This window comes from Gracilinanus agilis, chromosome 4 (genome assembly GCF_016433145.1).
Source record: "Gracilinanus agilis isolate LMUSP501 chromosome 4, AgileGrace, whole genome shotgun sequence".
Taxonomy (NCBI): domain Eukaryota; kingdom Metazoa; phylum Chordata; class Mammalia; order Didelphimorphia; family Didelphidae; genus Gracilinanus; species Gracilinanus agilis.
Window position 1 is genome coordinate 7,320,163 of NC_058133.1, and position 25,646 is coordinate 7,345,808.

At 41.7% G+C, this 25,646-nt stretch overlaps 1 protein-coding gene across 1 annotated transcript in view; it reads left to right on the forward strand.

The window, feature by feature from the left end:
* Positions 1-33: 33 nt before the first annotated feature.
* ANKRD13C (ankyrin repeat domain 13C) overlaps positions 34-25,646 on the forward strand; it is a 59,582-nt gene continuing 33,969 nt past the window's right edge. The window contains 3 exon segments of the mRNA XM_044671834.1: positions 34-236; positions 239-337; positions 20,880-20,921. Coding sequence (XP_044527769.1) covers positions 101-236; positions 239-337; positions 20,880-20,921 — 277 coding nt within the window. The 5' untranslated portion in view covers positions 34-100.

The window sequence follows — 25,646 nt, forward strand, 5'->3', positions numbered from 1 at the left end:
AAGCCCAGCGGCAAGGAGGACAGCGACCTGCTGGAGCCCGGTGACGACGAGGCGGCCGCCGCCCCTGGGCCCTTCACGGCGGCGCGCGGAGCCGGACCAGATGGCCGGTCGGGGCACCGCGGGAGCGGCCACCCCCCGCCCGTGCCCTCGCAGCCTCGGCTGCCGCCGCAGGCCCTGGCCAGCTACGGCTCGGCCTCCAGCGTCGCGGCAGGCGCAGCCACTGACTCCCGGCGAGGCTCTATTCTCTACCCCGTGCACGAGTGCGTGTTCAAGGGCGACGTGAGGAGGCTCTCGTCCTTGATCCGGACCCACCACATTGATCAGAAGGACCTTCATGGTGAGCCCGTGGTGCCCCCTCTTCCTCCTCTTTCCTTCCCCGAAGATACCAGGTCTGTTTGCCTTCCGGGGCCCAGCTGCTTGTTTACTCCCTGAGTTTGCTTCGGCCGCCGCCTGCCCCCCTTTTCCTTGCACCCTGCGCACCCACCCCCCCTGGCTTCGCTCGCGCCTGCTAGTTCTTGAGCCTTAGCTCCCTTCGGGGCCGCGTCCGTTTGCGTGTGGGGGAGCGGGGAACTAGGGAACTGTAGCTGGTCGGGGCAGGCGAGACTGGGGCCCGAGGCAGCCCTGGGGACTTGGGGTCTTACCGGACCGACTGTGTGTGGAGGTGATGGCCCAGGTGTGCATTGAAGGTGTGGGCGTGCCTCTGTCGGCCGATCGCGCTGGCCTCCGCTCCCGGGGGAAGGTTTGAAGCTCGGGAGCCGCTCTGGCTCGAATGGTGTTGGTGCCGGCGGACGGTGCGGGCCTCTCCTGCTACTGAGCCTTGTTTCTTCTCTCCCTTTGCTGCGGACTTACTGCCGGCTCATTAAGGCGCTGAAGGAGGCTTAAACTGCTTTAGCATGGAATGATCCATTTCACGGGAAACACGGAAGATCTGGCCCATTGATGAGGGGCTCCGCAGACTGCTAGTGTTGTGCGCTTTCCCCAGCCAGTGCCCCTTTGAGACAGTATTGTAACTATTTTTACAACCGAGGAAACTGCCGCTCCAGACACCGTAGACCCCTAGTCCAGGGCAGAGCCCATTTGAGTTGGATTCTCCTTCCCCAGTGCCAGGCTGCCTTTCTCCTCTTTCTGGACAGATTTGCTACCAGCCAAGGAAAGGTGAAGGACTCCTTTATAGAAGACCCTCATTTTCCAACTGTTGCACTTGTTTTACTGAATTTGTAATATCTTTAACCCAGATGTGCCTGTCACTTCTCACAAATTATATCGCAAACGGAAATATTGCTTGAAATTACTCCTTGTTTTCTTTTTGTAAACTATTTTATTGCCTCGTTGCTTCATTTTGGTACAGCAAGCTTAGTGTTGAGAGTTAGTAATGGTGATTATGTAATCACCACCTAACTCTGAAGGAGATCATTAATAGGGGAGGTGGAATGTGGCCCTCCGATATTAGTTTGTAATTAAGGACTTTTTCAGTTCATGTAAATGGTGACCAGCATTATATTGAATCTTTATTTCTTCAGTTTAAGTTAAGGTTTTCTCAAACCCCAAATTTACCCCTTGCCCAGACTGAACTATAAATCAGCCCGCACCCATTGAACACCTTCTAGAGGACTGGTACACTTTTTGTCTTCTTGGCTACTTCTCTCCTTGCATCTAGGCCTCTCACAGGTATTCTCGCCTCTGGCTACGTCCTCTTTCCCAAGCCTCTAGGTAACCAGTCAGTTGTTCCTCCTTGCCTCTATTTCCTAAGGTATAACTATAACCCCAGCTTCTTTAGTTTGGTGGAAATTCCCATTCCTGGTGTCTTTCTCCAGGCAGTGTTTCCAGAGAGTGGCTCTGGGGTGGGTCGTGGCCAGTAAGCATTGTCTCTCCAGTCTTGGTGAAAGACATGTTTCTTTCTACTTTTGGTACTACTACTTTTCGTAGTTCTGTGTTTTTCCAGGATGACATATCTGGAGCTCCCAGAGAAATTCAAAGTTTCTCTTGCCAGAGCCACCTGCTAAAGTGTTCCTTCCCAGATGTGTGGAGCTCACAGGATCCCACTGAGTTCCAGTTTGGACTCAACTTGGCAGGTTGGCTGGGTTAGTGAACTCTCATTGACAGACTCTCAGGTGTTTGGAAAACTGAACTACTCTTAATCAAGAGTTTGTTGAACTATGGATAATCACAGATTTGTGCCTGTTCCAGGAAGGTCCCCCAGAGGGTTCTGCTGCTAAGTATATGTCCTCAAATTATGGACCAGGTATCTGTAGTGTTTAGATGATTTGCAAAAGTTAACTAAATATGACCCCCTCCCCCAAGTGGTGGGGTTCAATTCCACCTGGATTTGCAACCTTCACACTCATATGCATGTGTGTTTGGTTGTGTGTGTGAATGATGCAAGGTAACTGAGTGTCTTTTCCCCAACCTTACTGGAGGGCTGAGTTGGTGAAACTATGACACCTGTGCGAGAGGGGGCCCTCAGAGCCCTCTCTGGTGGCTATGCTTGCTGCCACCCCAGCACAGAGTTCATTACTAGAAAGCCAGAGGGACCCTGGGACAGGACTGTTCTCCCTGGGCTCGATCATCCACCCTTCTAAAAGGTTCGCTGTCACCACCCTAGGGAGAAGTAAGAGAAGGGATGGTGGGCTACAGATGAGAGATGCAAACAGCAGCAGTATGAAAGAAGCTGTCTGTATGCTTGGCTGAAGCTTTGAATGCAAGTTGAGTTGGAATGTTGGAATTTAAGAAATTAAACCCCAACATGTTCAATATCAGTTTGGGTGACTGCTTTGGACCAATTAAAATGGAGGAAAGTTCTCATGGCATGAAATGCTATCATTTAAGATTTTTTGTGATGATGGTTGCAAAAAAAATTTTTTTTAAGCTTATAGAAGTTTGAGAACCGAAGTTCTGGGTTTTGCCTATATGGTATTTCGAGTGTATTTCTTAGATGGACTAACTGTTGATTGTCTAACCACTGAGAATATAGAAGGTGTGATCTGGGTATTGGAATCTTCAAAGGCAAGGCCCAGGATTCATGACTTTGTTTTAGTGTTTTTCTTATATCGTGATGAGTGCTGTTGATTTTTTTAATGATACCAGTAATGAGATGCATTTTTATTCTAGGGATTAACTATTGAGGCTATGATTTCAAAACATTTAAGCTATTACTTATTCTGCCTAGACAATATTTCTGATTAACAGGTTCTCATTCTGGAGTGTCAAAAGGTTAATTTGGGTTTGTTTAACTATATAGTCCTGATTGGTTATTGCAAAGGGGTAAGTAAAATTTGGGAAAATACTTTGTGACTAGTGGCAAAAGGCAGTAAGTGTCTCAACTGAACAACTCATGTTCCTCTTAGAAGCAACTTCTTTTGCCTAAGATCAAAAGAGATATTTGAGGCATAGCTGGTGCAAATGCACATTTTTCTTGGAGCCCCAGGTGAGACTTGGGTGAAAAAAAGAGCTTCCGTTAAGGAGCCCTAACTCTTCCATGTCCTAGTCATTTAATATAGCTTGATTTTTGTTAATTTGGAGATTTACAACAAATTGTCCAGAGTGCTTTTCTAAGTTTGTACTTGTATTCAGTGTCTATGTAGAATTGCAAAATGTAATTATTTCTCAGGCTGATAGTCAGAAGAATTTAGGAAAGAATAATGGAGTCTGATAATTTTTATGATTATAGTTGTAACAAGGATAAGCCATATTTGATCCTACACATGATTGGCGAGAACTGCCATTTGATATTAAACTGTATGGGAATGTAATCAGCAGAAATGCTATGGAACAAATTAGTCAGTGATGTGAGCAGCCCAACTGGATATCTTCTGGGAACTGCAGGTATAGTTCTGTATCATGGGAAAGCTGAGAAGCTGCTTGGCTGTCTCCCCTAGAACGAAACTTCAGTTTTATACTTGGCAGCTTCGATACATGGCTGGACATCATTACCAATTTCTACCTGGCATTAATTAATACTGCATGTTAGGGGAGCACTTCATTATATGCCCCTCTTTTCTCCTGTTATGGCAAGTTTTCTATGATCATGAAAGGTGATATAATGCTGGGTAGGTTACTGCTGAAGCATACAGGAATTAAGGCTGCAGGCATGTAGAATTTTTAGTCATTCAAACAATCAAGCAGATGAATACAGAATCTGTCATCTACCTATTACCCCTTATGAGGTTTTTGAAAATATATGGTCATAATAATTGGAAATGTTGCAGTAGTTTGTGAGGCGTAGGGAGAAATCTATTTGGCCAAGTTTTAGTAAGGTTAATTTTAAGTAAATTTGTTATCAGTAAAAAAGAATGACCTATGATCTTGTTACCTCCAACAAATCCAATCACTTGGATGTGGTATTTAAATTTGGGATTAATTCACATATATATAGAGAAAACCTATCCTAAAAGTGCACAGAAGTTCAAGGGATCTGAAATCGATTTTTTTTTTTAAACTCTGACCTTCTGTCTTGAAATTAGTATTGTGTATTGGTTTCAAAGCAGAAGAGTGGTAAGGGCTAGGCAATGGGGGTCAAGAGACTTGCCCAGGCTCATACATCTGGGAAGTGTCTGAGGCCAGATTTGAACCCAGAACCTCCCATCTCTAGGCCTGGCTCTCATTCCACTGAGCTACCCAGCTGCTCCCTCTGAAATCAATAAAAGTGGTTAATGTGAGTGAAATGTCTAAGTCATTTGAGCATGTTTATGGCTGCTAATAAACAGTTAAAGTGAATTAAAGGATGTTGTTTTTAGATCCTCAGCTTCTTATTCTCCAGAAGGAGAAAATGAGAATGTTGAATTAGTATCTCATTCTCCACAAGGGTTAGTGAGAAGTTTGAACTTAAGAGAATTTTGAATTTAATTTTAAAATTGTTTTGAAACTAAAATTGTCATGAGTACTTTTAACATTTGAATCTGGCAATGGTGAATCAGTATGTGCCTAAGCAGATGTTTTAAAGAATTGTTTTGGTTTTATAAGGGAATACTCAATTAGAATTATTTAGTATCAGCTATTATTTCTTCCCACAAATGGTGATTGAGGTCATTTCCAGGTTGATAAACCTTGATAAATCTGTGGTGGGTTTTTTTTACTCTTATATTTATTTCAATAATTCAGAATATATCTATTTTTTTAAATAGTCCTTTTACTATGGAACTACTATGGGTATTGTTAGACAAACTATTTTCTTAGCCAGCATGGCCTATATATCTCTTGCTACAAATGAAGATTTTAATAGAATGGTGACAGGATGTTAAAAGCCAGCTAATGAGGTTACCTTTTAATATGGGTCTAAGCAGCAATGTCAGATAATTTTTAAGGACCATCAGAAAATTCCAACCAGTCCAAATTACTGAATATCTACTGTGGCTGATAGCATGATTTAGTCCTATTTGTAGTTATGAGCAAATATCTGAAGAGGTGATCAGTTCTTATTTGAGAATTTGGTTATAGATTTCCTATGGTTTTTTTTGTTTTGTTTTGTTTTGTTTTTTTGTAGCAGTGAAACTGCAGGGTACCTGTCTATTGCAAAGGAGACTTCTACAAAAGAAGAAGAAAGTCATTGAAGTGTACCTCAGAACCTCCAAGACTTGAAAGACATAATAGACTGTGGGAAATGGGGTAGCCTTTTTTGTTGTAAGATTTTGCCAAAGCAAGTACCTGTCTTCTAAGGCTAACGATCGATGTGGCTCTCTTGATGGGAAGTGCCCCTAGAAGCCAGTTGTCTTGTCTCCCTTCCATCTTCGGTAACAGAGGGCCACTCTGAGGCCCTCCTGGACACAGTGCCCTCATCCCTTGCTATGGTCAGTGGTGGAATTACTATGATGAGAAGGGGGAAATGACACATTTTATGAAACCCCAAATTGACCCTTGTTCCATGAGAACTTGCCATTAAGAAACCCCCTGACTGACCCTTGACCCAGACTCAACAGTAAACTATCCAGCACCCATTGAGCACCCTCTAGGGGACTAAGTACCCTATCTCTTCGTTTCTTTCACTGAATCTAGACTCTCCCAGTATTCAAGCCTCGGATACATTCCCTTTCCCAAGCCTCCAGGTAACCAGTCAGTTGTTCCTCCTTGCCTCTTCCCTAAGGTATAACTATAACCCCAACTTCTTTAGTTTGGTGGAAATTCCCATCCTTGGTGTGTTTCCTGAGACAGTGCTTCCACAGTGTGGCCCTTGCCCTGATTAAAGCTATATCCTGTTATAATTACTTTGGTAGGTAAATGTTTTTCTGGGTTCACAGATCCATGTTTTCATCAGCATGGACACTCACTCCCCACCCATTATTGCTGATTCCTGTCACCTCTGAGACTTGGAAGATTTTTTTTTTCCAAGGGATGCTATGGCCAAAACATTTATCAGTTTGATTAACTTGGTGACAAATCTCTACAAATTTGGTTAGAATGATCCTTGGATGAAGATAAAAAAACTGTTGGAGAAGTGGTATATACTCAGCCCTAGAAAGTTTGCTCTAAGTTGCCACAGCTGGTGCTCTGCCTCCTTTCCCCCTAAGTCTTTAGGGCCCTCATCTCCAGGACACAATAAGGCATTGGATGACTAGTGGAAGGCTTTTGCACGTGATAGATACCTTACCATTTTTGTTGGAAGTTATTCAATTCCTATAATGGACATCAGAAACCTTCTTAGTTTAATGTTTAGCCATAGCTTCTAAAATTTAGAGCTGGAGTGATTTAGACTAGATTCAACTAGCCAGAATGAATACCTCATGTATGACCTGATAAAAACATTGTATTTTATTGGAAAGGATTAGGTATGGCTATGACTTAGCGACTAATTTCATTGGTACTGATTTTGTTTTATGATCCATAGAAACCCGAGGATTTAAGGATTAAACTTTCTTTGATGGCATCTAATCCAGTATTTCGCTAGTTTTGTTGAAATGGAAATCCTGTTATATCTCTGGTCTTCTTTTGAACTGTTTTCCTTTAATTGGCCTAGTTTTGTCATGATACCAAAAGCTTTTGTTTGTATTGTGGTCTAAAGTATCTTTGCCTCTTGTTTCCATGCAGTATTAGTGCTTCATTTATGTCCTTAGGAAGTTGCTGATCCATTGAAATGTGGTGAGCCTTTTCTTCTAATATGGCTAACAGATTGTCATGTAGGGAAGGAGAATTCCAGTTGTCTAGTTTGTTACCCCCTTTCTCATGCAGAAAAGGATCAATAGAGGACCCTTATTGCTATTCTCCATAATTTATTTTGAGGATATCCTTTTTAAGGTGCAAATAAGTATAAAAAATACAATAGTTCCAAGTTTTAAGAGAGAGACCTGAGGGTGAGTCAGGGCTCGATGCCCTTCAGGGTTATCTGTTGAGCCTTGGTAAAGAATGAACCATGCCCACTGCTCAGTACTTGGTAGTCTGTGGGCTCCAGAAATGCAGATCAGAGTCCTCCATGCCTGCCCTGTTCTACTCTTGTCCGAGTTCTCCCAGCACATTCATCTGGTGTGCTGAAGCCTTCTTTGCTTTCTCCAACCATCCAAAGGGCACCCATGGAGGGCTCTGGAGGTCTTTTTGATCATCTGCCTTTCTCTGCCATACAGCTCTGTGATGATGCCTGGGATTGTCCTTTTGGGGGGATTTCTTGTTATGCTGTCACTCTGTGATACTCTCTTGGTTCTTTAGAAACATCTCGATGCCATATAGCAAAACCAGTTAAGACTTTAGTATTGAAAAGATAGGAAGGCTTTTGGGAAATTGAGGTAGGAAGAAGAATGTCACACTTTTCCTGAAAGCAGTCTGGGCCATTCTCTTCTTCATGGCCTACTTGGGGGGGTCCAACTCAGTGTGCATCTGATTGGTCTGTCCTGAATTGGACATGGAGGAGAAGCCCAAGAGAGGGCATCCATCCAAATGTATTTGGGAATCTGGGCATTAAACATTCTTCACTGACCTAGTTCTTCTTGTGTCAGTAAGCCAAAATCTTCCTTCCCCTCCTGCTTCCAGGAGGTTCTGCAGTGTTCTTGGGCATGGTGTAATCAGTCTAATGTCATATGCAAACAAGATGCATATTTAGTTAACTAGTCTTAGAAATTTGCCAAATATTAAAAAAAAATCTTAATTACAAGAGACCTTAGATGACCTGTCTATGATGTTTTTGACAAATGGCTATTTTTTTCTTTGTATCCCTGGAGCCCAGCACGTAGTGGACATTTAACAAATGCTAATTAATGGATTTAAAGAGCTAGCTCCCCCTCTCTTACCCCTGCCCTTTCTGTCCTAGAACCTATACTAGGTACTAAGAAGAGTGGTATATATTCTGTACTCATTCAACTGAAATTCCTTTCTCTAAAGTGGCTTTTCCTCTAAATCAACTTTCTTACTACTCTCTAGAGCACTCCTGTCTTCCTTGGTGTCTCTTGCCTTCAACCTTGGGGTCATCTTCTCCTCTCTCTTAGCCCTGACCAATCTGTGGCCAAGTCCTGTTGTTTTTGTCTTCATAACATCCTTCAAATATGCCCCTTTCTCTCCTCTCATATTGCCACCACCCTGCTGCAGGCCCTCATCACTTCATGCCTGGACTGTTATTGCATTAGCCTCCCTGTTGGTCTGCCTGCCTCAAATCTCTCCCTGCTACCAAAGCCATTTTTTTGAAAGTTCAGCCCTGGTCATGTCACCCCTGCTCCTCTACTCAATAAACTTCAGTGGGTCCATATGATCAAAGATAAAATCATATTTGTTCAAAGCCTTTCACAACAGAGTTCTACCTGCTGTCCACCTTTCTAGTCTTATCCTGCCCACCACCCATGACCTCTTCTGTCCAGTGACACCTGCACCTTGGCTCTTCCTCTGATAAGACCTTCCATCTCAGCTGCTCTGGGCATTTTCCCGGGCTGTCCCTCATGCATTGGATGCTCTTCTCCTTCTCTTCAAGCCTCAGCTAAAATGGCAACTTGTACAGGAAGCCTTTCCCCATTCCTCTTCATTCTAATGCCTTCTGTCAAAAATCTTGTGCTAAGCCTGTGTATATAATTTGTGGTCTCCCCTATTATACTTGAGCCCCTTGAAGGCAGGGACAGTCTTTTATCTTTCTTTGTATCCACAGCACTTAGTGTGGTGCGTGCCACTTAGGCCCTTAATAAGTATTTATTGCCTGATCTTTTCAGTCTTTTCAGATTTTTGCAAATCCTTTTTTTTGTCAAATATTGGCTATTTTTCTCTTCCAGAATTACTATTTTTTACAATACTTTATATGATCTACAGATATGTTAAGTATGCATTCTATTCTTCATGCATAAAATGGGATAATTTCAGTTATAAAATTATTGAATGGAATGTGACCAATGACAAAACCTATATTGTGCTGCTTGCTAATGAGCTCCTGTGATATGTTTTGTTTGAGGAGGAAAAGCTTGTGTATGATTGCCATCAAATCATGTGCCTTAAAATTATAGAAAGTGGAAACTTGATTAGTCTTTGTAATAGGAGTCATTTCTACTACCAGCTTAAGATACACACACACACACACACACACACACACACACACGCACGCACGCGCCCCCCCCTCAGAATTCTCTGTGTTTTTGGGAATATGAGTCCATGTATACTGTTTTATATATGGATAAAGCTTTACTGTTTCAAGAACTGGTAATAGGAAAGTAAAATAGGTTATTAATAACACAGTGGGTAGATAACACAATGGGTAGTAGTGGGTGAAGGGATGAACGAGGAATGATTGGGGTGAAGAGGGATAACTGCCTGACACAAATACAAATGGGGAATCACACCAACCCCCACAAACACAGGACACAGCTAGGAGTGAGTGGTAACCGAGTTGGAAATGACAGTTAGTGGGGCGCCCCCCCCCCCCGCCTCCTTTGACAAGCCAGGGATTCCTATTAACACAAGTGGGTCCCTTGTTGGTTTTAGAGAAAGATGACGAGGAAGTTAAACAAAGTTAAGTTTATTGGTTGGTTTGGTAAGATGGGAATTGGAGGGAGAGGGGTGTCTAACCTCAGGGGTCGGCAACGTATGGCTCTCGAGCCATCTGGCTCTTTTGAGGGCCAGATCTGGCTCTTTCTGCAGGAGCATAAAGTCCATTTTTTTTCAGGCACTGTTACAAGAGCGCACTGTGAGCACTGCACGGCTCTCACGAAATGACATTTTAAAAAATGTGGTGTTTATGGCTCTCACGCCAAAAAGGTTGCCGACCCCTGATCTAAGAGAACCAACCAACTGCCTAAGAATGGTGGCAGTTGGGTTGGCTTGTCCTAAGCTGACCTAACAGACAGACAGCAACTGGGTCAGCTGAGTTGGACAGGGCTTTGGGATTCTCACACAAAGATCCTTGATGACTTTCAGGTGATGTTTAGACTCAGGAACACTTCTGGTGGCTCAGCAAGATCATCCACACAAGCTAGGGGGCACAGGACTTCCTGGAGCTGTTCAACTATAGGAGAGATCCTAAGTCTACCTAGATCTTCCTATTTATCTTCATTGCAGATCCACCTCCTCTATAGAGATCCCAAATAATCCAAAGGCTAGTTGTACAGCAGCTCTCAGCTTCTCACCTCTCCTCCCAAAGCAGGAAAACTCAACAACTCAGTCTCTCTGAACCAAAACCTTTTTACATTTTGGGCTTAGAATGTTCTCAGTCAGCCAAGCTGGTCTGTCTTTTCCTACTCACTACATATGCCTATCTATCAATTATAAATTACTTAATTACCTATAACAAAAGTTTTGAGGAAGCAGACTTTGGGGGGGAAAATGATTTTCATTTTGGACATGAAGTTATTATGTAAGTGGGCAGGGTATCCTGATGGAGTTCATAAGATCATATAGGCCTTAGAGTTGAAAGGAACCTTGAAATCATCAGTGGCACTCACTTATTTTCCAGAAAAAGAAGTGGAAACCCAGAGAGGTGAATTGACTTTTAAGGTCATACAAATGGCAGAAAGAGAATTTGAACCCAGATCTTCTGTTTCCAAAATTTGCATTTTTATCACTATCCATCTTGTTCAGTAGTCTGTTAGTGATGGGGGAGCTGGAGTTCATGGGAAGGATTTTTGCTGGAAGATGAGATTTGGAAGGAAAGCTCTAGAGTGGAATTGTAATGAGCCTTGACTCTATCACCATTCTGCCTTCTTTGTCCAGACACTTTAGCTATACATCATGAGGGCCATACCTTAAACCTCCCTATTTTACTCGCTGAATTTCAAAACTACTCCCCAGTCTCAAATTCCTGCATTCCTGCACTTGTTCTCTTACTCATAATGTAGCTGCTTTTTTCTCTTCTCCTAGCTTCAGGGTCTCTTTACTTGGAGAAGTCCAGCAATATCTCTCATCTGGTATCCATCCTCTCCTTTTACCCACTGTACAGTGTTGGCCTCCTAACAAGTAGTCTTGTAGCCTCCAGGCTCAAGTCATTCCTTAATGCAGCTGCCTGACTAACCTGAGTAGCACAGTCCTCTGAGAATGTCATTCTTCTGCTTAAAAACCTTCAGTGGCTCGAGGTCCTGCACCCTACCCACTGGGCCCCCTGGCCCTGAACCAAACTCCCTCCTTAGAGGTCTCGCAGGTCATTAAGAGGCATGCAAGCTTTATTGCTTTTTTTACCTTTTTTAAGAAAAAAAAATCACTCTTGTCTTTGTATTTCCAGGGCTAGCATAGTGCCTGGAATCAAGCAGATGCTTAGTTCAGTGTGGACTGATTGCTATATAGACCGTTCTGAATGATAAATTCTGGCTTCAGAACATGCTTGTCTTGAGTTGCTCACATATTTTGTGCTTAGAAAAGTATTTTTGATTTGTTATTGTTTGTGATAGAAATATTTGAGTTTTAGGACAATTTCCCAAAACTTTTATTTTTAAAATTTTTTTGATTTTAATTCTTGGGAAAAATTGTATCAACCATGACTTATTAGAAAGTGGTGCCTGTTGCTCAAGTGTTTGCATGATCTAAATTGTGTATCTTTGGGGGCAAAATGTTTTGTTGAAAGAGATCTAGTTTGGGAATCAGTATTTCATAATTATTTAATTTGCTTTATGCAAATACATGAAGCATCTGTGACTTTTTTAGTCGGTGAAAAGGGAACTCAACTTTGTCTACTAAAGCTCAGGGAGGTGCTTTAGGCATTACTTGGCCAGAGAATTGTTAAAGATTGGGGAAGAATTTAAACCTAGGTCTTTGGGATTCCAAGCTACTTGTGCTGTTATTGATATAATTATAAGTGTATAAGCGATTCACAGATGAGATAATGGTAGTGCACATTTATATAGTACTTTAAATCTTAGAAAGATTTCCTTTGCAACTGTGAAGTAAGTGGTACAAGTAGTTATTACAGGTAATAGTATCGTAACTTATATATTGGTTTATGCAGCTAGTGTCAGAGATGGAATTTGAACCCCAAACTCTTGACTCCCAAATCCAGTGATATTTTCACTACATAATTCTTAAGAATTATCATTCTTAAGAACCAGCAATAGTATGTTGGTTCATCTAGGTCAGGGGTTCCCAAACTTTTTTGGCCTCCCGCCCCCTTTCCAGAAAAAATATTACTTAACCCCCTGGAAATTGATTTTTTTTTTTTAAATTTTAATAGCAATTAATAGGAAAGATAAATGCACCTGTGGCCATCACCGCCTCCCTGGATCGCTGCAGCATTCACCAGGGGGTGGTGGCGCCCACTTTGGGAATCACTGCTTTAGATTAACTTTTGAGTGACTCAATGGAATTTATGAAAATGATTCCTTTTTAAAGTAAGAAAAGTTCTTTATTGTAGTTATTCATTTCTTTCAGTTGTGTCCAACTCTTCATGACCCCATTTGCCATTTCTTTCTCCAGTTCATTTTACAGATGAGGAAACTGAGTCAAACAAGATTGTGTGATTTGCCTGGGGTCACATAGTTAGAAGAGGGTCAGAGGCAATATTTTAACTCAGGTCTTTCTGACCTCCAGGCTCAGTGCTATCCATTGTGCCACCTAGCTGCCTGCCTGTAGGCAAATTTTATTATTAGAACCGTTGATAATTTTAAGTTCAACATTTCTATCCAACATCAACTTTTGACTATATAATGGAAAAAAAAAGTTATTGAAAGCCAATGTAGGTTGTAATATGAGATAAAGTATATATTAATGTTCTGTTGTAAATCTGGTTTCAATGATATCTCCCATTGTTATAAAATGGCAGCGTGGTTTAAGAGTGCTGGGCTGCTGGCGTAGGTGACTTGGGGTCAGATTCCAGGTGTAGCTTCTGCTGGTTTGAGACACTTGTGTGAATGTCTCCCAGATTAAACTTGGGTTGCAATACCTGTCTCCTCTGTAAAATTGCAATACTCACAAGGTCATTTGTAAAATCAAGAGAGATGAAAGACTAGATAAGGGTAAAATGTCTGGTGGAGAGCCTTAAAGAGATGTTTGGCTAACATCTAGACAAAGAGGCAGTGATTACAAAGTTTAGGTCATGTCATCCTATAACCTCATTTCCTTTTTTGCCAGAATTCCTAAATTTGCAAATAAGGGAATGCTGTGCTTGCCTAGATTTTAGCAAAGCTTTTGCTATATCATCTCATCCAATTGTGGTCAAGAAAGTAGGTGGAGATATTGATTAGACCATACAGTCAGTTGGATTCTTTTTGGTTTGGTCAGATGCCAAGAATACATTAGTCAGTCATTAGTGGTTCATTGTCACCCCAGAAGAAGGCCCCCAGCACTATGGTTAGATCGCAGTTTGAAAAAGATCTGGAGGTTTTAGTGGGGTTCTCTTTGCTCACTATGAGTCAGTTGGCATGAGGCAGCCAAAAAAAGCTAATGCAATACTTGGCTACATTAAGTGTGCCATAGCCCTGGGGGGAAGGGAGCGGACAGTTTAACTGCATTCTGTACAAGTCTAACCTCATGCGTTCTGTAATGTTTTGAGAGCCACTTTTGGAAGGGGGGGTAATAAAATTTAAAATTTTTCAAATTTATTTCTAATATTCACTTTAAAACATTTTCCAAAATTTCCCCTTTTTTCCTGACCCTTCCCCTTGAGAAGGCAAGCAATATGATATCAATTATACATGTGAAATAATACATATTAGCCATTCTGCAAAAAACCCCTCTTACACCACCACCACCACCACCAAAAACAATAAAAAACAAGAAACAAATTGAAATCTTTTCCCCCAGCATCTTTTCCTTCCTTCTAATTTTGGCCACATTGATTTTGTTTGAGCAAAACCTTTTCAGTAGAATGTAATCAAAATTATCTATTTTACTTCTCATGATATGCGCTCTCTCTCTCTCTCTCTCTCTCTCTCTCTCTCTCTCTCTCTCTCTCATTTTTCACACTCCCCTAATTTACTCATATCACTTTATGTCCAATTTATTTACCCATTTTAACCATACCTTAATATGTGGTGTGAGATGTTGGTTTATGCTTAGTTTCTGCCAAACTGCTTTCCAGTTTTCTCAACTGGAAAAATTTTCTCAAATTTTTGTCAACTCGTGAGTTCTTGCCTCCAAATTTGGGATTTTCAGATTTATCACCAGATTACTATGGTCATTTAATACTGTGTATTGTGTACCTAATTTACTGATCCACCACTTTCTCACTTTTTCTTGTTTACATGATTACCTACTGCTTTGTAATACAGTTTGAGATGGGTGTTGTTAGACCACCTTCCTTCACATTTTAAAATATTGTCACACTTGATATTATTGATCTTTTGTTCTTCCATATTTTTTTTAGCTTTATACAATAATTCTTTGGTAGTTTGATTGGTATGGCATTAAATATTTTTGGTAGAATTGCCATTTTTATTATTGGTTTTGCCTACTTGTGAACAATGAACATTTCTCCAGTTATTTAGATGTGTCTGTCTTTGTGAGAAAAGGGTTTTGTAATCATGTTCAAATAATCCCTGGGTTTGTCTTGCAGGCAGATTCTCAAATATTTTATAGTGTCTGCAGTTATTTTAAATGGAATTTTTATTTCTTTCTCTTCCTGTTATATTCTGTTGGTGATAAATAGAAGTGCTATTAATATATTCTTCTCTCTGTAAACCAATTCAGATAAAATTGGGGTAAGTTAGAGTTTAGAGAGGGTGTTGTCTCGGTACCCCCATCCCCCGCCCCCTTGTTTTGTTCCTTGCATGCCTCTTTTATGTGAGATAATTTCTGTCATGCTTCCTCTTTATCATTCATCCTTTTGGGGGGGGGGTGTAATCTTAATGTTTTCAACTTTAACTCCTGTGTCCTTTTGTTAGATTTCTTCCAACTTCACTAATGATAAAGTTTTTAGGAGTTAACATCTATCATTTTTCTAAAAAGGAATGTGTAGTTTAACTCTATAGAATACCTTATGATTTTTGTTTCATGTTTTATCATTTCATGCTTCTCTTGTGTTTGAAAATCAGATTTTCTGTTCATTTCTGGTCTTTTTATTAGGATTGCTTCAAAGTCTTCTATTTCATTAAATAACTAATTTCCTCCCAAAGGATTATACACAGTTTTTCTCAGTAGATGATTCTTGGTTGTAATTCTAACACGTGCTTTCTAGAACATCATGTTCCAAATACCTCCACTGCTTTAATGTGGAAACTGCTAAATCTTGTATGATCCTGATTGTGGTTCCATGATTTTTGAATTATTTCTTTCTCACTCCTTGAATATTTTCTTCTTGACCTGAGAGTGCTGAAATTTGACTGTAATGCTCTTTGAGTTCTCATTTTAGGATCTCTTTTGGTAGGTGATCATTGGATCTTTCATTTTCTATTTTACCCTTTGGTTCTACTCTCTATCAAGGGAGTTTTCCTTGATGATTGGTATCTTGAAATGTGATGTCTAGGCTCTTTCTTTGATCATGGTTTTCAGGTAGTCTAATAATTGTTAAATTATTTTTCTTCCATCTGTTTTTCAGGTTATTTTATTTCTGATGAGATAGTAAAACATTTTCTTCCATTTTTTTCACTTTTTGACTTTCATTATTTCTTTTCTTTCCTTTAAAAAAAACAAACTTACTTTCCATCTTAGAATCAATACTATGTATCAGTTCCACAGCAGAAGAGTGGTAAGGGCTAAGCAATGGAGGTTAAGTGACTTGCCCAGGGTCACACAACTAGGAAGTGTCTGAGGCCAGATTTGAACCCAGGATCTCTCGTCTCTAGACCTGGCTCTCAATCCACTGAACTTCCCGGCTGTCCCCTCTTCTGTGAATTCTTGTTGGACTTGTTTCCAATTCACATTTTTTTCTTTGAGGCTTTGCTTGTAGCTGTTTTGACTTCATAATTTATTTCTAAGTTTATATCTTGATTGTCCCTGTCACCATAGTAGTGTTTTATTGTTGGGTTTTTTTTTATCGTTTGCTCATCTTTCAAGCTATTTCTTGACTGAATTTTATATTAACATTAAGCTCCATTCTCTTGGTGGTGGTAGTGGTTGTGGGGGCACTGCCCCAAGCTTGAGTATTTTTCAGAGCTAGAACTTTTCAGGTACTTCCAACATGGTGTGGTCACTGCTCTCCTGGTCTCTTCCTGTGGCCTTTATCTAGGAAGGGCCTCTGACCCCTTGCAAGTGCAAGCAGTGCTGCTTCTCAGGGCACCTTCTTCCTTAGGCCCACAGCTGAGCTTCCCTGCCCTCGAACCGTGACCCAGAAATGGTTAGGTATGGAGCTGCCAAAGACCACTGGCTTCTCCATCCAGTGCTAGCACAGGGTTTCCCCGCAGTCTCTTTCTCACTAGTGCTCCTAAGGGTCTCTGACCTGAGAGCTCCTGGAGTTGCTGCCCTGTAGGTTCTGGGCCAGCCCCTGATTTGTTGTTGGCTGGATAAACAAAAAACAAAAGCTCTTGTGTCACCTCCACAGTTCAGTCTGGGGCGTGTCTGTAAAAGTTGTTTGAGGGAATGTTGGGAGCCCTGGAAGTCTGGGACTCGCTGTTTGAGGCCCTCGGCAAACTGGAGAGTTTCTAGAGGAGGCGGCTAGACTGGTAGAGGACCTCGAGTCTTGGTCCTGAGTGTTATTGGGATGGCCTGGGCACGGTTAGCTCTCAGGCACCAAAGCTTTGGTTTAGAGTAGTGAATGACTCTCGTGGAGTTGAGGGATTAAGCTTTTTGCCTTTTGGTTTCACAGAGCAGGTCCGAGAGCCTGGGTCGGTCGGGATGTGATGAGGCCCTTCAGGCTTGAGATGTCCAAAAAGCTTCCTCACCATTAGAATCCTCTGGAAGAGGATGGACGTGCTGCCTCAGGGTGCTAAATATCCGCTCTGAAGTCTTCCTGGGAAGGTGCCTTTTTTGGCTCTCTTAGATGGGAGATCTTTTCGTTTGTGGCTAAAGGCCTTCCCACTCAGGAATCCTGGGGTCCAGGGGAGTCCTGACCAGGAACTCCCCGGCTCTCCTCCTCTCCCTCTTCCCCACAGACTCCCCAAACAACCCCAAGGTGTGTAGGCCTCGGTATGCAGCCCTTGCAGCTCGAGCAGGCAATCTTGACTTAGTCACTACCCATCTTTTTGAGTTTCTTCATCTATAAGACGGGAACTTCCCATGCATTACATGTCTCTTCTCGGCCCCCTGCCTCCCAGGATTGCCCTCCCACTCTCCAAAGTCCTCCTCATGGGCCTTTATTGCCATGTCCCAGAGCTTCTTTCCAGTTGGGTGCTGTGGTTTTACCCCCTTTCCTTTGACAGCCCGTTCCAGTCTTCCCATAATTTCTTGTCACTTCAGCTTTTTTCCTAACATTTAAGTCCTTTGCCTTTATTATTGCTTATAATTAACTGTCTTATGCAGGCTGTGTTTTCTTTAGTAGATCTTTTCTTTTCCTATAAAGAAGCTCATTTTTCAAACAAGAATAAGAAGAAATAACATTTCCATAACAGTTTAAAGTTTGCCAAATGCATCTTACCATCTTGACATCTGTGTAGTGCCGGGGCTGTTATTCCCCTTTTTCTGCTGGAGAGATTGGGCTGATGAGGTTAGCAGAGATGAGAATAAGAGCCAGCGTCTTCCCATCTACAACCACCTCGTGAATAAGTACTGCTGTTTTCCTGTGGCACACAGGATAAGTGACTGGCCCAGGGTCACCGAGCTGGCACGGATCCTGAGGACTCTTTCATCCAGGCTCAGTTCTCCTAACTTGGGGCAGGTCCATTGGCCGGTTATGCAGCTAGTGAGCATCTGCGGGGGCTCCTTTCCCCATCAGGCTTCCCCAACCCCTTAGAAGCCTTCTTACCTTCGTACTGCTCTGAGGAAAAGGCACACTTGTCCCTCCTGTCTTAGACCCAATACTGTGCATTGCTGCTAAGACAGAAGAATGGTAAGGGCGAGGTAGTGGGGGACTTGCTCAGAGTCATCTAGCTAGGAAGAGTCAGGTCAGATTTGAACCCAGGACCTTTTGTCTCTAGGCCTCACTCTATCCATTGAGTCCCCAAACATTTACTTTTAAGAAAATTCTAAAATTAGTAATTTTCAGGTATAGAAACAAGGAAAAAAGCCAAGCCCACAACATTTTCTATATGTTACTTGGCTAGGTATATAGGGAATAGAGCACTGGATCTGGAATTGGGAAGACCTGAGTTCAAATCTGGCCTCAGACACTTCCTGGGCAAGTCACTTACCCCCCCGTTTGCCTTAGTTTCTTCATCTGTAAAATGATCTGTAGAAGGAAAATAGTTAACCCACTCAAGTATTTTTGCCAAGAAAATCCCAAGTGGGGTCATGAAGAGTCAGACATGGGTAAGATGATTAGACAATGAAATTAAAACACAACAGTAACCAAGCAGTCTTTGTTTCTGATTGTCCTTGTGATTAAACCCATATTTTGACTTAGTAACAAATCTTAAAACAGAGTGGCAAGGACTAGTCAAATGGGGTTAAGTGACTTGCCCAGGGTCACAAAGCTGGGAATTGTCTGAGGCTAGATTTGAACCCAGGATCTCCTGTCTCCAAATTTCACTCTCAGTGAATAGCTGCTCCCCTTGTGAATTTTTAAATCTGGATATTTTTCTGGATCTGGAAGCACTCTTAGTTATTTATATAGTTGTAATCTCGTCCACTCTGATCTGCTTTTTCCAGTAGTGTGTAGTACTCCTGTGTTTCCCTTCTTCCTCTGTGTCATTCACTACTGTATGTAAGAGAATTTACCGCGTTGGTCCCCAAGTGTGGTACCCGAGAACAGAAATCTTCCCTGTTCAGAAGAGTCGTCCTGGCGGTGAGCATCATCGAGGCCGCGAGTCTTCTTGCCTCTGTGTCTCCCCACCTGCATTCTCTGTAGGGAGCAGCTCTAGGTGTAGTTGCATTGGGACAAAGCTTTGGATTTTTCTTCTGCTCCTTCCCGTACGTTGCCACCAGGGGAATAAGATACCTGTTTTTTTCTGTAGTCTAGTAGGATTGAATCTTCAGTGTTTGTTATAGCCAACATTTCTTATATGGCTGCTACGTGCCAGGCACTGTGCTAAGGGCTTTACAGTGATCATCTCATTTGTTTTTCACAACAACTCTGAGCAATAGGTGTTATTGTGAGCCCCATTCTGTGTATTTGGAAACTGAGGCAGGAGTTAAATGACTTCCCAGAGTCACACTGCTCGTACATGCCTGAGGTTATCCTATTTTAACTTGGATTGTCTTGGTTCCACGTCTCGTGCTCTATCCATCGTAAGAGGGAAAAGGGTTTTTTTGGTTTGGATATTAATATTTCAGGGTGTGGTCACCAAGGAACTGAATAAATACCAATCCCTAAGATGATGTTAGTAATTTATTTATAAAATATAGGAGACAGTGGAAGTAGAGAGACGAGAAGAGGGTAGAGTAAGAGATCTAGTTTAAAGAAAAAGCCACTGGGCAAAGGCCTGGAAGAGATCTAGTTTAGATAAGACACATCTCTGCCCTCAAGGATATAAGTAATATACAACATTGAACAGGAACCGAGTTAGAGAGTTATGAATCAAAGTGCTGTCTGAGTTTGGGGGGGGAAGTTTGTCACCATCCAAGCCATAATATGAAGAACAAGGGTTAAAGAGATGACAAGAAGCAGAACACACATTTTATTTAATATGTAACATTTTTTTCTCACATCAAGTATTTGTCTACAACTAATGTTCTGTTTCCTAACATTTTTAACTTCCTCTCTCACAGTAAATAATGGCCTTCCCCTTCTGATCTCATTCATTCAGTCATAGAGTTCCTATGTGAGACTTGGGGTCATGACTTATTTTTGGCTTATCCTTTAATTAGACTAAATTTAGATCCTTGGGTGCAGGGCCTGTGACCGAGCCTTTACATGTTTATCTGAACGAGTCAGTGATAGGAATTGAGGTGTCAAGGAGGAAAAGTGGGGAGCTTTGGGTTCTTTTTTTAGTTTGTAGGAGACCCAAGTGCCTGTGAAAGTGAGCAGCACACTTGGCCCACAGCAAAATAGCAATGATTTTCATCATCTAGTTTTGGGTTATCTGCCCTGATTTCATCTGCCACTGGCTGGATAATTATCATTAGTTGCCAGTTGTTCTGCTTTGCTTTAGGTCTGTCTATTCTTGTTTCTTCTGAATTCTTAAGGAGTTTGCCTTTTTAGCATCAGAAAAGTAGTTTGGAACTTGAATTAAAAAAACAGGCTCTGGATTTTTCTGAGAAAAGTTAAGACTATCTTGAGTTCATCCTTTTTTCCACATATGGTCAGAAAACTGATGGCTACGTGTAGAGCTTGAACTACATCTTAACCAGGGAGTTAAGAGGAAGCTTCCATGGAACTTATTGATGAATTTATTTGTAAATTATCAAAGTGGAAGAGTGAGTGTTCTTTATCAGGTCAAAATCAACCTTAATTCTGATTTTTCAGGATCACGTTGATTTGTCTTGAATTGTAGGATGTTAGACCTAACTTCACGTCAGACATCAAATTAAGGGACCTCATTTGAATGAATTGTCTTGTGTTCTTTTATTCCATCTAATTTTTTTTTTTAATTTTGTTTTAGGAAACACTCCTTTACATCTTGCTGTGATGTTAGGAAATAAAGGTTAGTAAATACAATTATCTTTTTTCCTTTTAAAACATCATGTTCATGGAGAATCCTAAAATTTTAACATAAATTTGGTCTTTTGAAACGTGTAGGATAAAACTAAAGTCTTTTACACTGTCACCAGTTTTTATTATTTATTAAACTTGGAGGACACCTCTCCCCTCTCCCCCCCCCCCTCCAATTTGGCAAGCTCTTTCTGGTTTAGAGTATGTATAAAGCATTTACTCTTTGAGATGGCAGTGTCTTAAATGCTAAAAAATAACTTTTCTTCTCTATCACTATATCCTTGCCCACAGAATAGAAGAAATCAGTTTACAATTCTTAATACCTTTTTGAGGTGTTTTTGTTAATGATTTTATTAAAGATTCATAATATAGGAACATTGTTTTCTGTGTGTTAAGAAAGAATTCTGTCACTTTGAAAATATGGTTGGATTATGACTTGCCCTTTGCAAAAGACTATGTTTCCTTTTTTGGATATTTGGATGTACAGTAAGGTGTGTTTGTCCAAGATCAATCAGCACAACTTAATATGCTGCCTAAGCTAGGCCTCAGTTATACTGAGGAGGTTGAATTGCTTCAGCACTTCAGTGGACCCCTCCTCTCCCCCATTGGCAAAAATAGCCACTCCTCACAGAATTAGGAAGTTGGTCTTTGGGGGTTGCTGTAGCTTAAAGAGAAAGCTCCTTGCCTGGAAGGAGAGGATGAGCCTTTCTCCACGTCTGTCTCCATTGGCCCCAGCTCTCCTCTAATCAGCCTTTGTTACAAGCTTGATAAAACCTCCAGAGTTTACAGAGTCCTGAGCAGGCCTTCAGGAGCCTGGGCTCATCTCCCAGGTGGGCAGTTTGCACTTAGAAAGCCATTTGGAAAGGGAGGGTTTTGTATTTGATACTGGAGGAGGCAGGAGGAGGCAGCAGGGGCACCCTGCACTTTGGGAAGATTAATTTGACCATTGAAAGCTGGACGGCCTGGGGCAGGGAGACAAGCAGGAGGCCTGTACTAGGTGGGAGCAGTGTTAGAGAAGGGACTGATAGGATGGAGGCCAGGCTGACGAGATTTGGCAGCAGATTGGGGGTGCCTAAGTTTAAACACAGAGAAACCAGTTCAATGCATGATCTGCCTCTTTAGCTCTTTGTTTTGCAGGTAATTATAAAACCCCAAGTGCCTAGTCTTTATTCTAAGAAAGCCACTAAAGCAAAGGCTACTGTAGGGTTTCATCTAGGTATGAGTCTTAAGAACGAGGAGTTCTGTAGGACTGAATTTTCCATATAGCTTAGAATTGTCTAGGGAAATCTTTAAATGGCTAAACTTGAACTTTTGTAATGGAAATTTTTCTAAAATGTACAGTAGCTTTGCAGCACTAGCCAACCTGTGAAGTGGCTGATGTTGTGACATATCTGCCCCTCTTCCCCCCCCCCCGCCCCCCATTGAACCTTGGAAGAGGAAGCTCATTCCTTCATCCCTCAACCTGACCCGCAGTGTGGTTTTAGAACTCTGCAGGGCTCAGCTTCATTTTAGTGGAGTTTTCCTTTCTATTATAATGAGTATGAATGAAGGTTATTTTGGATCTGCTTATTTCATTATGCATATATTAGTTCATGTAGGTCTTCTCAGAATTTATCCTTAATTGTTTTTTATGATGCAAACAACCCCATTTAAGACTTCCCAAAGAAGGGCAGCACTCTTTTTTCCTCTTTTTTCCTCTTTTTTCCCCTGCTCCTCCAGAGGCCGCCTTCCCCTTTGTTTGTCCCCATGTTAGAGGCTTGGGACTCCCTCTGTGAGGGGCCTTAGGAATCTGATGGCATTTCTCCCATGAAGCCTTCCCTAACCTTGCCCTAACCAGATGAGGACTTTTTTTTGCCCCCAAACCGTTTTCTTATGGCTCTCAGTTACCTTTTAACCTTTCGCTTTGTGACTCCTAACCTCTTCAGTCAACCAGACTGGCTCTTACCAGCTGTGTGGCCCTGGGTGCCTCAGTTTCCTCATCTATAAATGGGGATAAGAAGAAGCACCTACCTCAGAGGGCTTGACAGGATGATTAACTATTTGGAAAATGCGTTGCATATTTTTAGGCACATTATAATGCCAGCTCTTATCATCATCACCATCCTCATCATCATCATCATCATCATCATCATTATCATCATCATCATTAGATTTTACTTCTCTCACCCTCCAGGTCCTCCTGTTCCTCACCCAGGGCCCAGGGCACTGCATTCCTGTCTCTAGGACTTTTCATTGGCTATCCCCCAGCCTTAGAATATGTTCCATCTTCCCTTCCACCCCACAGAATTTCAGGTTTCCTTCAAGACAGAGCTAAAGAGCTACCTTCTATATGAAGGCCTCCCTCCTTTGTCTTTATTTTATATTTGGTGTAGCCTTACAGATTTATGTGTTGCCTCCCCTAATAGAATGTAAGCTCCTTTGAGAGCAGGGACTGCTTCATTTTTGTCTTTGTCTCCCCAGTAGCACAGTGCCTGGCACAGAGCTCAGAGCTTAATTATTAATTATGAGTAATTAATGTAATGTAAAATAATAATGTAGATTGATTGATTGATATGATCAGCTCTTAATTGAAGCTTGAGAACCAGTTATTATATTGAGAATATTTCTATGCCTGCCCTTTGTCATTCCCTAGAGAAAGCTTAGAATCTCTATTGAAAACCCTTACCTTCTGTCTTAGAATCAGTACTAAGTATTGGTTCCCAAGGCAGAAGAGAGGGGTAAGGGCTAGGCATGGGGGGGTTAAGTGACTTGCCCAGGGTCACACAGCTAGTAGGAAGCACCCAAGGTCAGATTTGAACTTAAGTCCTCCTGTCTCCAGGCCTGGTTCTCTATTTATTGTGCCATCTAGCTGTCTCTGTCTCATTCTCAGTCTCTCTCTTTTTTTTAAAGTATTGCACACACTGGTTTGTTTTAGTCTTCACCCTCTATGGCCATGTGATTGAAAGACAAGTACCTATTCCTCAGCAGAAGACAACTGATCCTTAGAAGGTTGGTGAGGCACAAATCGTCTCACTTTCCCCATTCTGCAATGCTACTCTTTGTTCAGTCTTGCATCTTCTTTTCTTTTCTTAGTGTCTATTGACTTCATCTCTGTCTCTGTCCTTTCTCTTTTCCTTTCCTCTGCTTTTTTTTAGTCTTTTCTCTACCTCAAAACCTCAGATTCTTTTTTTTCTTTTTTCTTTTAATTTTATTTTTTAGAAAAATTTTCCATGGTTCCATGATTCATGTTTTTACTTTCCCCTTCATTCCCCTTCACCCTCCCCCCCACCCCCCCATAGCCAACACGCATTTCAAATGAAGATAATACCTGGACCTCCTGCTCTCTTAGGTTATTGGGAAGTACCTAAGGACTAACTCTGGTCCCCTTTGTGTGCTAAGTTGATGATGAGTACCCTGCCAGGATGTTGGTCTTTGCTTTTCCCTCGTGTGGTTTCATACCCAGGGACAGCTCATCGGTAGACAGCTATACTTTAGAAATACCAGTGGAGAGATCAGATTGTAGTAGGTTCAGACCTGGAAGGAACCTTATCATAGGATCCAGCTCCTCCAGCCTACAGATAGGAACACAAAGCTCAGAGATCTTGGGACTTGCCCAGGAGCACACTTAGTTAGTGTCTCACTTGGAATTTGAGTCTAGGTCTTCCTGAACTCAGATCCAGTGCTCTGTTTCTAGAGCCCTCTGGCCTCCCAGTTTTTGCCTGCTGCTCCTCCTCTCCCTTTGGGAAGTAGACGTTGTCCATTATCTGTCTCTGTCTCTCTGTATCTTATCTTTCTATCTATTTATTTAATCTATTTTACCTATCTACCTACCCATCCACCAATCCATCCATCCAGCCCTTCCTTCCTCCCTCCCTCCCTATTTCTTTACCTTTTGTCTTAGAATCAGCACTAAGTATTCCAAGGTAGAAGAGCAGTAAGAGCTAGGCAATGGAGGGGTTAAGTGACACTCCCAGGGTCACACAACTAGGAAGTGTCTGGAGGCCGGTTATGAACCAGGACTCCCCATCTGTAGGCTGGTCTCTCTGTCCACTGAGCTACCTCACTGCCCCTTTCTATTATTTTTTCTCATTAATGTTAATGGGATAAGACATTCCATTATGATTGTGGCAGACCCCAAAATTTGAATGATAACCTTTTATTATTGAATAAACACTAGACTACCACTTCTTGCTTTGATGAACCTCCATTCCTGGTCATGGTTTCCTTTTGAAACATAGTTACAGGCTATTGTGAGCCAAGTAATTATCTCAGTAGTAGTTGAGAGATGAAATTTTCCTGTTTGAGGTTACTAAGGTTAACATTTAGTTCTCTGGAAGAATAATTATACACTATCATTTATTAGTTTAAAGAGCTAATATTAGGAAGTGGCCATCTTTGGGAGGAAGGGGAAGAGACTTTGATTTACCTGATAGGATATGGTCAGTAGTTTGGAAGGAAATTTTAAATCTGAATTTTCTTTAAGCAATAGACGCACATAATAAGTTCATTAAAAAAGCCTTCCTAGTATGATTTGGCTGTTTTCCTTATGCCTGTAAATCATGGAGCCCCATAGAGTTAGAAGAAACATGATTATGGAGAGCACCAGAGGCAAGGAATTGTTATGGCTAGTTGCAGCAGTTTACATTGTGTAACCAGTGATAACTGCTTTCTATGTGCACCTGGGCACTGTGCCTAGCACTGGGGAGGGAAAGAGAAATCCAGAAAGCCCCTCCTCCCC